This window comes from Haematobia irritans, chromosome 3 (genome assembly GCF_050003625.1).
Source record: "Haematobia irritans isolate KBUSLIRL chromosome 3, ASM5000362v1, whole genome shotgun sequence".
In the NCBI taxonomy this organism is placed as follows: domain Eukaryota; kingdom Metazoa; phylum Arthropoda; class Insecta; order Diptera; family Muscidae; genus Haematobia; species Haematobia irritans.
In genome coordinates, this window is record NC_134399.1 from 44071168 (window position 1) to 44088495 (window position 17328).

At 35.9% G+C, this 17328-nt stretch overlaps 1 protein-coding gene across 2 annotated transcripts; it reads right to left on the reverse strand.

Moving 5' to 3' along the window:
* Positions 1 to 4933: 4933 nt before the first annotated feature.
* On the reverse strand, positions 4934 to 17328 carry LOC142229133 (TIP41-like protein). 2 transcript variants are annotated; one of them, XM_075299670.1, is made up of 5 exons: positions 17175 to 17328; positions 16240 to 16574; positions 15965 to 16184; positions 15743 to 15904; positions 4934 to 5342 (listed from the first exon to the last, which is right to left on the reverse strand). In XM_075299670.1, exons 1-5 carry the CDS (start codon positions 17178 to 17180, stop codon positions 5253 to 5255), a joined length of 813 nt encoding a protein of 270 aa, XP_075155785.1. In that variant the 5' UTR covers positions 17181 to 17328; the 3' UTR covers positions 4934 to 5252. The 2 variants fall into 2 exon arrangements, with proteins under 2 accessions (XP_075155785.1, XP_075155786.1); XM_075299671.1 differs by lacking the exon at positions 17175 to 17328 and adding an exon at positions 16816 to 16837.

Sequence of the window (17328 nt, forward strand, 5' to 3'; positions counted from 1 at the left end):
TTTGCAATGTGTTGCACTAAAAAATGGGTAATTGGGACTTAATTGTAAACCGCAATCTATGTTTTTTCCTTGATTGGGAGCCACCGTGGTGCATGGTTAGCACGCCCGCCTTGCATACACAAGGTTGTTGGTTCGATTCCTGCTTCGACCGAACACCAAAAAGTTTTTCAGCGGTGGATTATCCCACCTAAGTAATGTTGGTGACATTTCTGAGTGTTTCAAAGCTTCTCTATGTGGTTTCACTGCAATGTGGAACGTCGTTCAGACTCGGCTATAAAAAAAGAGGTAACTTGTCATTGAGCTTAACATGAAATCGGGCATGCTGAACATTTTGCAGACAAAATTAACCGGAGAGAAGATATTTACAATTTACTTTCTGTCATAATTATTTATAGACATCTCTATGTTATATATAGTGATCAGGAACCGAGTTTTCTTATAACAGTAATTTACACTGAAAACGTACACTTGATGAGAGTCGACTTTTCTTATGTATTTTGATCTGCCGAATTCGAAAAAAAATGTTTAAAAATTTTTATGGAACAGGTTTGGAGATAACCAGATAATTTTAATTTTTCGCTCGTTTTTCACAAAACAAATTATATCTCGAGTTAGAAATGTCAAATTATATTTACGAAAGGTATTAAGATGACAAATAATCGTGTATAATAGGATCTGTGATAAGTTAAGTGGTTCAAAAAATATCCATACGAAAAAGCCAAATTGTCAAAAAAAAATCGTATTTTACAATGGACATTTTCCGCCAGAAAAGTATAAACCAGGGATCCGGAGCGGAGCGGAGCAAGCCCTTTTTTTGCCGGAGCGGGAGCGGGAGCGGCATTTCTAAAATCCGGAGCGGAGCGGGAGCGGAGCGGTTTCCAAATGAAAAACCGCTCCGCTCCGAATAAAATATTACTTGAATGAAATGTGTAACTTTGAAATTACACTGTGTAGGTAATTTCAAATATAGCTAGTACTTAGCGTAGTGTGAGTAAACGTTTAAAATGTACGATATGTATTTTTGTACGTACGTACATTGGGGAAAACACAACGTGTTTTTTTAGTAATTGTTTTCAAAAACGGCAAATGTCAAAATATATCTCAAGTATGTGTTGTAAAAGTAACAACAGTACTTTCGATCAATTTCATCCCGTATTACTACAAAGATGTTTGTAATGAACGTCAAATAAATGCAATTAAACGATCTTATTTATATTTAATTTTTTAGTTTTCTACACTGAAAAAAATATTGTCGTGAAGTCAAAGATTTCATGTCCTTAGAATAAGAATGCAAACTTTGCTTAACATGGAAGACTCATTTCTCTAAAATAAAGTTGTTTTCCTTGTCCAAAAGTCAATAAATTTTTGAATGAAGTTGTAATGTCCTTATAATTAATTGATTTTACTTAAAAATGTGTATCATAACATGAAAGATAAAATTTTTGAGGTAAGGTCAACGTGCATTCTCTTATTTCTGATGTTAGTTCTCGAAAATTTAATTAAAATTATGGATAGTTTCAATTTTGGTTGAAAAATGTGCGCATATACATTTATTTTAATTTTTTTCTCACATTGAAAAATAATGACTTGATTTGTCCCAGTGGTAAAAAACGTCATTACCAAATCGATTACATCCTACCGATTTTATAGAGACAACTACTCCACATTTCCGATCAATTTTCCGTATTACTTTTACGTTGACGTGTCATAGGCAGTCAAGTACTTCCCAATCTACATGACAAAGTAAACAAAAACATAATGATATCCCATTACAACGTCATTACCGATGCGTAAGGGTTATGGATGCCGAGTATTGAATATTGTGTTTTACTCAGTAATAGGAACGATGGAACAAAACAGTTTTACTTTGTATTTGTAACAGTAATCTAGAGCTAAACACCCCCATTTACCGCCAGATTCGTTGGTAAACTATAAAAGGATGATGATATTTTATAGTTTTTCCTAAAAATATGCCACAAATAATTTTTGAAATAACTATTTTTCATTGGTTTTATATATTACATCAATATATATATATATATTTTTTTAAAAAGATTTAGAAACAACATTTAAGAATAAGGCTATTATGTAATACTATTGTAATAATTAATATCTATATACTTATTTATGACATTTTTGTTTTTTTACGCAATCTTTCTGAAAATGGGGACCCTTAAAATTTTTTAAAGACTTCCGATGTCCGCTTACAATACTTCACCCTACAGTCGTCCGTCTTGACAGCATCTGAAATAAAATATTAAATTACTCAATATTTAAGTATAAAAAACTATAAGTATTGTAACAAATATTACCAAAGATAGCACTATCCAATGCTTTAAATTCCTTAAAAGGTCTTTCGTCATTGATGGCATTGTAATTGTGGACCAGTATTACTGTCGTTAAAAACATACGGCCGAAGTTCTGTTAAAAGCCACCAGCATGACATTTTATTATAGCCACCTATTGAATCGATCATACATTATAAGAAAAATAAAATTTAAGAAGTTGCTGAAATAAATTTGTCGTTAGAATGCGATGAAGACTGCAGAGTAGAGGTGTGCGCTGGGGCGAAACTTCACGCACATTCACGAGTTAAACTTTTTGCTCACACGTGCACTCATGTTTGCCGGCTAAATAATTATTGTTTTTTTTTTTTCAAATAATGGTGATTTTGCAGAAAGGATTTAATTTTTCACTCACGACATATATTTTTATTCCCATTCACAAGAGGTGCTTTCAATTTTGTTCACTATCTCGTGATTCATGCTTTCCACGCGCACTCCTCCACTGCAGTCTTCTCTAACACTGGCACTTGAAAAGGACCCGTTAAAGAACAGCAGGAAATGGATTATTTTTTTACTTTTAATACTTACTTTGATTGATGTAAATATATGCAGCATTTGGTGGAAAAATTATCTTAAAGTCTATAAATGTAAACAATAAACTGATATAGAACTGAAAAAAAACAACGAAAATCAAAATAAAAAATCGTTGCCTAACAACGTTACACCTTTCAGTTTTCCTTCCTAATTACCTACATCTTACGCAGTAAGTGGATGTCGTAAGCACTAGGTACACTACACTGCAACAACTAGATGACTAAGTAGTAGCTTTCATTTGTTCAAAAATTATAGGCATTACTTTCTGCGCGACTTTTCAATGCTAAGGTATAAGTAGTATCAATTTCAACTCAATTTGGTTTCTATCACATATTAAATTGTAGATGGTGCACCGCAAAGAATATTGTCGGGAGGCCAAATATTTCACATGCTTAAAATACGAATACGAATTTTGCTTAGAATAGAAGACGTATTTCTCTGAAATAAAGTTTTTTCCTTGTCTAAAAGTCTCTAAACTTTTCAATGAAGTCTGTTTGTCCTTATAGCTAAGTGATTCGACATAAAAATGTGTATCCTAACATGAATGAAGATTTCGTTTTAATGAAGTCAAAATGGATTTAATATTTCTGAAAAAATCTTCAAAATTAATAAAATGTTTCAACACATTGTTTTAAAGTCATTATACCCTAAACCACATAGTGGTTAGGGTATAATAAGTTTGATCTGCCAAAAAATGTGCCTACCAGAAATATTGATTTTAGACCCCATAAAATATATACCGAATCATAAAATATATACAGAATCACCTCTTGAGTCGATCTAGCGCTTGGTGTCCGTCCGTCTGTCCATGTATTTGTTGTTCACAGGATTCCAATGGCAATTATTAACCGATTTTGATGAAGTTTGGTACAGGGAGTTTTTTTGGGCACAAGGACGAACGCTATTGAATTTGGAAGAAATCGGATCAAATTTAGATATAGCTCCCATATATATGTATTGCCCGATTTCGACAAATGGGGTCACGTTGCACTTTTTTAGTAACCGATCGTCGTCAAATTTAGCACAAAATAATCTTCTGTATCACCCTTTAAGTCTGAAAATTTCATCGAAATCGGTTCAGATTTAGATATAGGTCCCATATATATGTATCGCCCGATTTTGCCAAATTAGGTCATCAAACCCTTATTTATCAACCGATCTTACTCAAAGTTGGCTAAATGTAATCTTCTATAGCACTAACTATATGTGCAAAATCGGTCGAAATCGAAATCGGTTCAGATTTAGCTATAGCTCTGATATATGTACCGCCCGATTTTTCTAAATAAAATAAAACTCAATTGAACAAATAATACAATGTTTGTACTATAATTTTCTCGAAGAGGAGCGGAGCGATTTTTTTTTTCTCGGAGCGGAGCGTGGAGCGGAGCGGTTTATTTTTCTCCAGAGCGGGAGCGTAGCGAAAAAAAATGGACCGCTCCGGATCCCTGGTATAAACCATTAAAAAAACGTAGGGATTCTCTTCATGGTCGTATAGATGATGATCTAACGTATAGATGATGCAAATATGAGCCACTCACCTACAAAAATGCATTGCAAATCTCTGTGGCCGAGAGGCATTTTTGTGTGGGTGATTGGCTCATATTTGCATGATCTGACATCGGATTTGTTCACTCCATTGCTTATAACTTTGTCATTTTTGGGTCGTTTTTCTTCTAGTTGGTCTTATTACTTACGTTAGAGTAGTATCTATACGACCATGGAGAAAAAAAATAGTTTATACTTTTCTGGCGGAAAGGGTCTATCGATTTTTTTGAAATTTTGGCATTTTCGCATCGATATTTTTTGAACCATTTAACTTATCACAGATCCAATTATAAAGGATAGTACAATGAATGTAAATTCGTCGGGTTAATTTTGCCTTGACATCTAGGTATAGAGCAGTGCATCGTATTCCTGATATAAAGAGAGCAATTCGTGATTTGATCTTCATCCAGCATATTGTAATTTTTCATTTTTTATTAAAAACGAAATACGATATCCGATTTGATAATATTCTGCGATTACTAAACTTAATCACGTCAATAGTCATAAAATTAAAAAATACTATTCGAAACTTTATTAATAAATAATATATTTAGCCGAAAGATAGTATATTTTTTCCATTTCAAATCAACAACCAAATTTGTCATTCAAAGAATAGCAATCGAATAGCCAAAAAATCGTATTAAAAAAATTTTAAATTATCCTCAATAGTCTAACTTTAATACAACGGAATTTGCCTTGTTCATTCGTATCTTCCGCCTGAGACTTAATGGTAGTGCTGAATTTATTTTACTGCCGAATATACTCCTTTTTATTGTACAAAAATAATTGTGTCAATCAATTCGTGCATTCTTTGATGTAGACTTGCTACTATTTGAAATGTAGATTGTATGCCAGTTTTTCTATTATTGGCATGTGTTGCTCTATTTCATTTGGGATGGTAAAGTAAGGAGGCGGTACCTGCAAAATAAAGTCATTTAATAGGACAATCATCATCATTACAAGAAAATCATCATCATTACATAAAAATAGTTTACAATTAACATAAAAATAAATTCTATACAATTAAAAAAAAAAAAACGAACGTTTTTTGATTAGAGTTACATATGCATACTATATTATATAAGGTTAGATATAATACAAGTTTTCCTCGCTCGTGTAAAAACTGGAAGATCCGTTTTGATATAGTTTAAGCTAAGAATGGTTATTACACTATTTTGTTTCTTGGTTGTACCAAATATAATAAACTTATCTAAAGTGAACTTCTATACAATGAGGCTCTCTCTATAAGGAACAAATTTCATAAACAGTGCATTTTCTGGTATTTTGATATAATTTCTGTATAATGAAGTTTCTATATAATGAAGTAATTTTCTGGTCCCGTCAAGCTACATTATTATTCGTCAAGATTATGTACATTCGACTGTATTAAACTTTGGAATTGTCGAATGTATCAACTATTATTTATAAAACCTTTATAATTTTTAATAAGATGTTGTTAACTTGTTAACTCTAACTTCCGACATCGAATATGTTTGTTTCAGTCCCAGATAGCACATTATTTTTTTTTTTTCAAAGTTAAGAGCAGTGGATGACATGAAAAATTGGCAAAATAGTAGAAATTAATGAATCGCGGAGTTCCAAGAAACTAATGCTTTTTGTGCGGACATAACCGTTTGGTTCTAGGAGACTTAAATTCTTTTCACCAACTTCGGCATTTTCTTACGAGGTGAATCGAGTCTGCAGAGCAAATTTATGACTAAACATTCATCACGGTGAACCGTTCCCCAGATCTCCCTTTTCGCCATTGCCTGGCCTGATAAATGACGTAACTGACAAATCGTCATTTTACTGGGCCCAGTTCACCTGGCTATAATTTTCTCTGTTAACCGACCTTCTGACTTCATGACATCCGAAAGCCAGACGTTTATTAATCAAAAGAAAGCCAATTGGGATGGTTTCAGAAAGCCCGAGGAAGTTCTAAAAGGCATAAAGGGATTGCGGTTAGATAATTTAAACGACATTTTATACAGTATACCCAGAGTAGTTAGAAAAGGAGAGTCATTCGTCGAAATTGTGGTATCCAAGCCGGGGACACACCAAAAAATTCAAGGTACTAGACCCTGGTGGAATTTCAATGCTGGCGATGAAACATCTAGGAACATTTGGATTTGTTTTAGGTAATTTGCATGGAAAGCGGGTAAAGCTATTGGAACTTACGTGGATTTAGCGTTATTATAATGTTTGTTTGGCATTTCAAAATAGATATTTGTTTTCGTTAGGACCGTGAAAAATGTTGTTATGGCCGGTAGGTATATTGATGTTCAAATCAATTGCAACTAGCCCTACCATGAATTTAATCTAGGTATATCTCCCATAATAATAACTTTAATGTTTCGCGTCCACTTAAAAATAATCGTTATTAGTGGTATTTCCAAATTGTAATTGCGGGTGCTTGACTAACCTATTCAGTCGCCTAAAGAAAAAGTCATAAAACAAGAGTAGGAAAGCTGTAAAACGAAAAATTGGTACGAAATTTGTGCAAAACGAAATCTATTTGAACCTAAACCATAGGATATCATTGACCGTTTAATCCTAACCAATGGCAAAAAGCTGTAAAACGAAAAATTGGTACGAAATTTGTGCAAAACGAAATCTATATGAACCTGAACCATAGGATATCATTGACCATTTAATCCTAACCAATGGCAAAAAGTTGTGCAGAAGTAATCAAACGGCATGGCTATAGTACTAACTATTAACATTTATCGTTAAATGTTACAAAAACTTTAATTATTTGTAAATATATGTGACACTTAATATTAGTTGCAAATATTTTGAACAGGCGAAAACTCTAATTTTTAAAAAAAATTTATAAATTACTAAAAAAATGTTATCCTTACTTCCGTTACTTCCTTACAACTACTTGTAAAAAGTTTAAATTTATGCGGTATGAGCAGACCCCTCTTTCCCATTGGGCATTCTGGCACGTGCCCAGGGTCCCGCGATAAATAAGGGACCCCTAGTTCCTGCCAGATTGCTGGCATGTTAATGACAAAGAATTAGAAATGGAATGTTTGCATTTAACAGAATACTTGAAAATTGTGCACAGTGAAAATGAGGGAACTAATTCTATGTTAAAAATATATCAACTTTTGAAAGAAAGCACCATTGAATACACATTTCTAAATATAGAAATCGCAATGAGAAATTTTTAAGCATGATGGTTACTAACTGCAGTGGGGAACGTTCCTTCTCCAAACTAAAAAGAATCAAAAATGAAGTGAGAAGGTGAATGCTTCAATAGAGATTCAGATTAGGGAAGCATAGAATTTGAAGAAGTGATTAACGATTTTGACTGTCTCAAATCTAGAAGGGTTCCTCTTCAGCGACATAAATTAGGCGGAATCCCTGATGCCAGTCTCTCTAACGCCAACCTCTGATGTTCATGAGAAAAAATCATTGAGTTGTAAAAAGTTGTAAAAGAATTAAGTCGTTTAAAGTTGCTCTGCTCTGTATTCTAATCGATTTTGTTTTATCGTCACAGTTGCCGGTTTAATGTACCATCAACCATCGATCGGTTATTTTTTTTTTTTATTTTTAATTCTACCTTTGCTCCCAATTTTTAGTATTTATACCCTAAACCACGTAGTGGTCAGGGTATAATAAGTTTGATCTGCCAAAAAATGTGCCTACCAGAAATATTGATTTTAGACCCCATAAAATATATACCGATCGACTCAGAATCACCTCCTGAGTCGATCTAGCGCTCGGTGTCCGTCCGTCCGTCCATCTGTCCATCTGTCCATGTATTTGTTGTTCACAGGATTCCGGTCGCAATTATTAACCGATTTTGATGAAATTTGGTACAGGGAGTTTTTTTGGGCACAAGGACGAACGCTATTGAAATTGGAAGAAATCGGATCAAATTTAGATATAGCTCCCATATATATGTATCGCCCGATTTCAACAAATGGGGTCACGCTGCGCTATTTTTCAAACGGGTCGCCACCAAATTTGGCAAAAGGTAATATTTTTCATCTCCCTTCACGTCTGCAAAATTTCATCCAAATCGGTTCAGATTTAGATATAGCTATATATATGATCGCCCGATTTTCCCAAATTTGGCCACAAAACCCTTATTTATCAACCGATCTTACTCAAAGTTGGCTAAATGTACTCTTCTATATAACTAACTATATGTGCAAAAAATCATCGAAATCGGTTCAGATTTAGATATAGCTCCCATATATATGTATAGCCCGAGTATCCCAAATTTGGCCATAGAACCCTTATTTATTAACCGATCTTACTCAAAGTTGGCTAGATCCAGTCCTCTATAGTACTAACTATATGTGCAAAATTTCATCGAAATCGGTTCAGATGTAGATATAGCTCCCATATATGTATCGCCCGATTTTGAAAAATTCGTCCCTAATAACATTATGTTTGACCATACAGGCCTCATTTCTTAATTGATCTTACTCATATCTTGCACAAGGTAACCTTTTGTGGTATTAAGCAAAATATTATGCAAATTGGTTCAGATTTAGATATAGCTTCCATATATATGCATCGCTCGATTTTCCCAAATTTGCCCATAATACTCCTATTTATTAAAAAATGTTACTCAAATTTCTTGTAGACTTGTAGCTCTTACATAAGAATATTGCTTGATTTTTACAAATTTGGATTTATTACCCACACTAATTGAACGATTTTCTCTTTTTTAATAATGGGCTCAATATTAGTGGCAAACTAACTCCGTAGGTGCAATGTCAACTACAGCCAGTGTTGCTAGAAGTAGGGGAAATTCCCTATATGTTGGGTTTTTTTTAATATTTAGCGTCTTGTAGGGACGTAGGGCCACAATGTAGGGACATTTTCACTCAACACAATTTGTAATAATTTTTACATTTTGGTGGCTCCATAAGCCGGCATGGCTTGATCTTTAACTATGTATGGTAACAACAGTTACCACTAAAGCTAAAAATAATCTAACAAAATTTGAAGATTACCACAAATTACCAAACAAATTTTTGTCAAAACTTTGTTCCTGTAGAAAATTTTGTCAACATTTTATTTCTATAGAAAATATTGTCAAAATTGTATTTCTATAGAAATTTTTTTCAAAATAGTATTTCTATAAAAAATATAAAAAAATATTTCTATGGAATTTTTTTCTCAAAATTTAATTTTTATAAAATTTATTATCAAAATTTTATTTTTATAGAAAAATTTCTCACAAAAATTTGTTTATACAAACTTTTTCTAAAATTTTATTTCTATAGAGATTTAAAATAAAAAATTCTATTTTTGGTCGAATTCTACCAACTGTGGCAACCGAGGTGGTAATACAAATTTATATTCTAAGTTATGTACGTTGCATATTCATGTTTTAAGATAATAAAGTATTTAAAACTATTTTTGTTTTGTAAAATTTGTTTAAATTCATCGAAAGATATTGTAGGGAAAATTGTTTGGGAATGTATGGGAAAGTAGGGAACTTTTTTTGTCCCTGTAGGGTAAACCGAACATTTTCCCTGGCAACACTGACTATGAGCTAGTCAGATTGAGACAAAACACCCTTAATTTTCTTAAATATGCAACTGCGGTTTATCTCCCAGACTTATATCAATGTTACCCCACAAATCCTTATGAATACTAATACAGTAAGGGTGGTTTAGGGTATGAAAAGAATTAATAAACTGAAATTTCTTGAATTCTAATATAATTGAATTCTTAAATAGATTTTTAGTCACTAACCTGTGAATGCTAAGGGAATTACGTTTGTGGCAAATATTACATTTATGTATTCGCTTATGCGAGTATAAAAAACCTTGTTTATCTATATTTTTTTTTGTTTATTATAGGTTAGGTTAGGTTAGGTTAAGGTGGCAGCCCGATTAAGATTCAGGCTCACTTAGACTATTCAGTCCATTGTGATACCACATTAACTAAAAGTACCTATTACATATGGGCACTTCTAGTTTTAACCGCTGAACCTTCTTGATTATTTTTCTTTGTTGAACCAACCAGATTGTTCCAAAAACAGTAGCAGACTGCTTAAGTTAACGTTTTCCAGATCCGCCAGTAATCTGAAGCTATATGCTCCTAAAAGTTGCTTGCGCTTTACACAAAATGCAGGACACTCACATAAGAGGTGTTTAATTGATTCTTTTTCCTCCGCATCATGACAGCTCATACAATAGTCATTATACTTCGCGCCAATAGTTTTTGCAAAATCGCCTATCAGGCAGCGACCCGTTATAGCAGATATCAGGAGTGATATCTGACGTCTCGAGAACATTAGCATATCTAGTGTGCGGTTTAAGTTGAAATGGGGCCATATTTGCTTGGTGTCGTTACAACCCTTGCAATTCTCCCATCGAACATTTGCCATCATAACAGCCTTCTCACGCAGCATGAGCTTACAGGTAGCTAGGGGCATACCAACAAATTCTAGTTCCCCTGGAATATGTAAGGTAGTCCCTAGCCTTGCCAACTCATCCGCTTCGCAGTTCCCCGGTATGTTCCTATGGCCAGGCACCCATATTAGGTGAATATTGTACTGCTCAGCCATCTCATTGAGAGATTTGCGGCAGTCGATGGCCGTTTTCGAGTTGAGGAACACAGAGTCCAAGGATTTTATTGCAGGTTGACTGTCTGAGTATATATTAATGCCCACATTTTTTGGAACATTACTTCTCAGCCAATTCGCCACCTCTCTTATTGCTAATATTTCAGCCTGAAAAACACTACAGTGATTAGGTAATCTTTTCGCCATTCGAAGTTCCACATCATTAGAATATACTCCGAACCCCACTTGTCCATCCAATTTGGAGCCATCAGTGTAGAAATCTATATATTCTTTATTCCCCGGGGTCTGTGTGCACCACGCCTCACTGTTGGGGATTAGAGTCTCAAACTTTTTGTCGAAAAGTGGACTCGCCAAAGTGTAATCCACTACGTTAGGCACATCTGGCATTATTTTGAGGACAGAACTGTGACCGTAACCTTTTTCCGACCACAGCGATAGTTCGCGCAACCGCACAGCCGTTGTTGCAGCTGACTGTTTGGCCAAAATGTCTAAAGGCAATAGATGCAGCACGACATTAAGGGAATTTGTTCCTGTCTTGCTGAATGCGCCTGAAATACACAAACACGCCATACGCTGAACTTTATCTAAACAAGTCGGTTTCTGGAGTGCCGGCCACCAGACTACAACACCATATAGCATTATAGGTCTAACCACTGCCGTGTATAGCCAATGCACAATTTTTGGTTTCAGTCCCCACTTTTTTCCTATTGCCTTTTTGCACGAGTACAAAGCTACAGTTGCCTTTCTCGCCCTTTCTTCAATATTAAGCTTAAAGTTCAGCTTCCTGTCCAAAATAACGCCAAGGTATTTTGCACATTCACCAAAGGGAATTTCAATACCCCCTAAGGAAATAGGCCTAACCGTGGGAGTTTTGCGATTGTTGCAGTACATGACTAATTCTGTCTTTGCAGGATTTACCCCAAGACCATTGTCTTTCGCCCATTTCTCAGTCATCCGGAGGGCCCTCTGAATAATATCTCTGATCGTGGATGGGAATTTTCCCCTGACTGCCAGAGCCACATCATCTGCGTATGCCACCACTTTTATCCTTTCTTTTTCTAGAGTAACCAGAAGGCTATTTATAGCAACATTCCAAAGAAGAGGTGATAGAACTCCTCCTTGGGGAGTGCCTCTGTTCACATACCTTTGTATGTTTGCTTGTCCTAGTGTGGCTGAAATACGTCTCTTCATTAGCAGTTCGTCTAACAGCCTGAGTATACATGGATCAACATTCAGAGTTGTCAGTCCATTTAATATCGAGCTCGGATGGACATTATTGAACGCCCCTTCGATGTCTAGAAACGCCACGATTGTGTATTCTTTGACAGATAGTGAGCTTTCAATAAAGCTGACTAGTTCATGTAGTGCGGTCTCAGTAGACCTGCCCTTCGAGTATGCATGCTGTCCTTTCGAGAACAACCTTGAATCGATGCTAGTTCTAAGATAAATATCTATCATCCTCTCCAGAGTCTTAAGTAGGAATGAGGATAAGCTGATTGGTCGGAAATCCTTCGCCCTCGAGTGAGAGGCTTTTCCCGCTTTAGGTATGAAAACGACTTTTGTTTCCCTCCACTTTCCTGGGATATATGATAAGTTGATACATCCTTTATATATCACTGACAACCAGGGGATAATTTTGTCAGTTACAGCTTGTAACTCCGCCGGAGTAATTCCATCAGGTCCGGGGGATTTGAATGGTCCAAAGCTATTTAGCGCCCATCTTATTCTAGTTTCCGATACAATTTCCTCGACAGGAAACGACCGCTGAGCAACTGTGGCACCGCCAGTACATGGTTCAACCGTCTGATTTCCAGGAAAATGTGTGTCCAATAGTACCTCCAGCGTCTCCTCACTGGACGTTGTCCAATTTCCCTCCGATGTTTTAATGAAACCTAGAGCGGAGTTGGTGGATGCTAGAACCTTCCGTAGTCTGGAAGCCTCGGACGTATTCTCAATACTGCTGCAGTAGTCATTCCAAGAGTTATGCTGAGCCTTTCTCAGTTCTCGCTTGTATCCTCTCAGATTCCTCTTGTAAGCGTCCCAGTCCTCAGGGGCTCTGGTGGACTTTGCCTTGTTAAAGAGCTTCCTGCAGGATTTCCTCATATTACTTAATTCCGTAGACCACCATGGTGGTCGATGTTTCCCCCTTGGCTTTCCGCTAGGGCATGCAGCTTTCAGTGAGATGTTGAAGGCCTTAGTAATCCGCTCCCACTGCGTGTTCGATATCTTGCACATTTCTCATATTTGTCTCTGTTATTTCCGGTATCATCATATTGAACGATTCCCTATACCTATTCCAGTCAGCTTTCCTAACATTTGGCGAAAATATGGTCTTGGTGATATGAACATCAAATTTGAAACTGATGTAGCGATGATCTGAGAAGCTGTGTTCACTTAAAACATGCCACTCAGATATCATTTCATTCAGTTCTTGCGAGGCCAAGGTGATGTCCAAAACCTCTTGCCTGTTTTTAGTGACAAAGGTTGGGGCATCTCCCTTGTTGCAAACTACCAGATTAGTACGCAAAATAAACTCTATTAGCGACTCTCCCCTTGCATTAGTATCACTACTTCCCCATATACTATGATGCGCATTCGCATCGCATCCCATTATGAGTTTCGTCTTTGTTTTCAGTGACTCCTCAACTAAGGTCTTAACGGAACATGGAGGCATCTCCCTGTCATGTCCCATATAGACCGAAGATACCCAATATTTGCATTTGGCTATTTCTAAATTGGCAACGACAGTGTCTGCATTGCACATTGAAGGAAGCAGAAACAAGTTAAGCTCGTTTTTAGCTATTATACAGGCTCGAATTACATCATTACCAGTATACTGCAATAGTTTGAACCCCGGAGTACTTAATTCACATATTTTGTTTCTATAAACATATGGTTCTTGAATAAGAACTATGTCTATGTCCCCTTTCATCAGGAGAACTTTTAAGGCAGCACATGCAGCCTTACAATGATGAAGATTTATCTGGAGGATCCGTAGGACCATCGAGATTTTCAACAACCGTCACATCAGCCGCTTCAATCGAGTCATCAAGAATGTCCTCTTCAGAGATATCGGTGACTCTCGCAATAACCATAGGTTCGACTTTGGTGAGTTCTGAGGCAATAGAAGCCTCCTCACGCATACGGTATCTATCCATGTCTTCAACTTTGGTATCTCCCTCGACTTCGCAAGAGGATCCGCTTACTTCTGATTCAGACAGAGGCTTGTCCATTTCTGAATCCTTTAGCTGATCGTTTTTATACACCTTCATTTGGATATAATGAAAGCCATAACATACACGGCCCTGGGACTTTGCCAGATGTGGCAAAGACTGAGTGTTCAATATAAACACTGCATGCCGTCTTGGTCCATCCACTTCATCCAAACGGCCAACCTTCCAATCAGCTGTTGGAAGATCTGGATTGCATCGTTTCAGTCTATTTAAAATAGATTCAGGGTCAGAAGGGTTTGCAGGTATCCAGGCATGTGCTCTAGGTCTAGCCGGTATGTCTTTCTTCTCGACTAACTCTAGAGCAGCTCCTTCCCAAACTTCACCAATTAGTATCAGAGCAGCTTTAAAACATTCTATAGACCTCTGGTCCTCAAATGCGACTAGCTTAAATCGTCCTTGATACCAACCAGCCTCTTGGTGTCGAGGATCTGGGCCGGGAAACTTTTCCAGCACCTGTGAGTAGACGACAGACAGAGCATTCTCAATTTCCCCCCATTTTTGCTTTGGAACCATACCGTCCAATGCTCCTTTATTAATGATAGCCATCACAAGGCTATCTTTAGCAACTGAGGCAAACGATCTTTGATCCCTTTTGGAGGATGGCAGCTCATCCGGCGATCGTTCCCTTTTTCCAGTCTCAAGAATTCCTTGAGCCCATTTTAAGGAATCGCTTTGTTTAGCCGACAGCGTGCTTGGGTCGACTGATCCTAACTTCTTTAGGATAAACAAAGCATTTCTGCGTTCCTTGAATCTCTTTCGTGAGGGATTACCTCCTTTTGATGTCGTTACCTTAGAAAAAGTTCGACTTGTCAGAGTGTCGTAGTGTTCCGGCAAAGTCATAGGGGCCCCATTATACTAACGGCCCTGGATATGAGCAAATATATCGTTGCGCTACACACAGAATGACAAAGTTAGCATATCCTCCATTTGGAGGTACAAACATTTTATCAGATTTGCCTGAAATTTGCAAAACCATTTTTTTGGTTTTTTCGAGCTTGAGATATCAAAAAAAAAACAAAAAGAACTTTTATTCAAACATAAAGATCGAAAAACACCAAAAACATAAAATTTGGAAACTACTATTTTTGTAAAAGCTCCTTATATAAGACGATCTCCTGTCAGATTGGCCTGAAGTCTGCCAAATCGTGTTAAGATATGTGCTGCATAAGGTTTAAGTCCGTCCATTTTTGCTATACAATCTTGTTAGACTAGGTCTCTAGGTCTCCCGTTAGCAACTGTCCTACGAAATATGCGAGTGTAGAGCCACATTATTCGTGAAACTACTTAGAGAAGCTTTGAAAGACTCAAAAATATCACCAACATTGAGCGGAGTATTAAAGGAGTGTCATAATTTATTTTATTCTTTTTTGTGGCGAGCAAAATATTTTTATAGCAACGTCATATGCGTTTGTATACATTTTTAGTGCACCATTCAATTGCATAACTCATTTGTAGTTGAAGATGTAAATGTTGAATAATTTGATACTTATTCATCAATCAATTCTATTCAATACTTTTTTGCTTACCTTTTTCAGCTCTTCGTAGGTTGCCGCTCGTTTTGTATACTCCTTAAAAATGTAATCATTTCCAACTTCAAAGTGATAACGAGTATCATGTATTTTCAGAAGAACATTGTCCACACGTAGAAAGTGCCTTAATAATACAAAAAATCCGGAGGGCATAACTCTCTAAAATAAAAATTTGTATGAAAAACTCTTTATTTTGCTGCGAACGTACGTCTCACGCACAATTTTTACTGTGGATGATGATATTCCATTATCATGCAATTCGTCTTCGAAAAGAGTCAAATCGTGATAGAAGAGAATTTTTTCACGTTGCATTAATTTGAACTTATTTAATTGGCGATCAGTCTTCTCTATACGAAATTTATTGTTTAATGTTCCCTGATAGTCCGTTGTAAAGGTCCAATCAAAAGGCTTGAATTTTTCTTCCATCAAACTTTCTGGACTAAATAGAAATTTTATTATTCCGGTTTCAAAGTTATAACTCGAAAATTCCTTACCGACTTTCTTTCCATTCTTGTGCACATGCAACTTGCAATGGCTGTTTGCCATTCTCAACGAGTCTCAGCGCTTCCATTGGCAAAAATTCTAGCGTTGCACCATCTCTGTGCGTCAAAGTGAGCTTGTTTTTGTGAAAAACCATATCAGGAAGGTGAGGAAGTTCCAAGGCAGCTCTATATGTGCAGAGTTCACAATAGTCATCTCCTTCCTTGCAATGTTCATCTTGTCCTTTGGAACATATACTTTTCAAAATATGTGATTTGAAATATGCAATGTGCCAGTCATTGAAGTCGATTTCTTCCTGATCGACTGGCAAACGAGGTACTAGTTCATCCTAAAGACAACGAAATACATTAGTCTAGAACTCTTCTTCAATATTCTATATAGTTTATTTCCCACAGCATTCCGCTTCCGCCATATCCTAAAGTGGACTTTGGGAAGACATTTATTGTAATATTTATACAAATTTATAAGACAAATAACGTAACGCCTGCATAGAACAAAGAACTCATTGACCAAAGAAAAAAATTTCACATTTTTCTACTTATATGGAATTAGAACCCAAAAAAATATACCTCCATATAAGTGCTTCAAATGACCAAAGTGCTATTTTCAAACAAGGTCTATGTTGTTTATGTTCAATATCGTTTAGATCCCTATTAATTAAACAAAATTCACAACCATTCAATTAAGGCTAAATAAAGACGACGAAATACATTAGTTTAGAAACTCTACAATATTCTATACAGTTTAATGTCCTATAATCCTAACTTGGACTTTGGGAAGATTTTTTTAATATTTTTACAAATTTATGAGACAAATAACGTAACGACTGCATAGAACAAAGAGCTCATTGACCAAAGAAAACATTTTCACATTTTTCTACTTATATGGAGTTAGAACCCAATCTTTTAAGACGACCAGAAAAATATACCTCCATATATGTAAGTGCTTCAAGTTAGATCCTGACAGTAATGTTTTTGTTTATTATGAATATTGCTGCCATATTTGATGAATTATAATTTTGGCCTTTTTCTAGATAATTGCAAACATTGTTTTCACACATGACAAATGTCATTAAAGTTAAT

What these genes read in the sequence shown, in the direction of transcription:
- LOC142229133 (XM_075299670.1), bottom strand. An exon ending in CATCATCCACAGTAAAAATT is followed by an intron (nt 15,905 to 15,964) that starts GTGCGTGAGACG and finishes TTTTTATTTTAG; the next exon opens with AGAGTTATGCCCTCCGGATT. An exon ending in CCTACGAAGAGCTGAAAAAG is followed by an intron (nt 5,343 to 15,742) that starts GTAAGCAAAAAA and finishes TTTATTTTGCAG; the next exon opens with GTACCGCCTCCTTACTTTAC.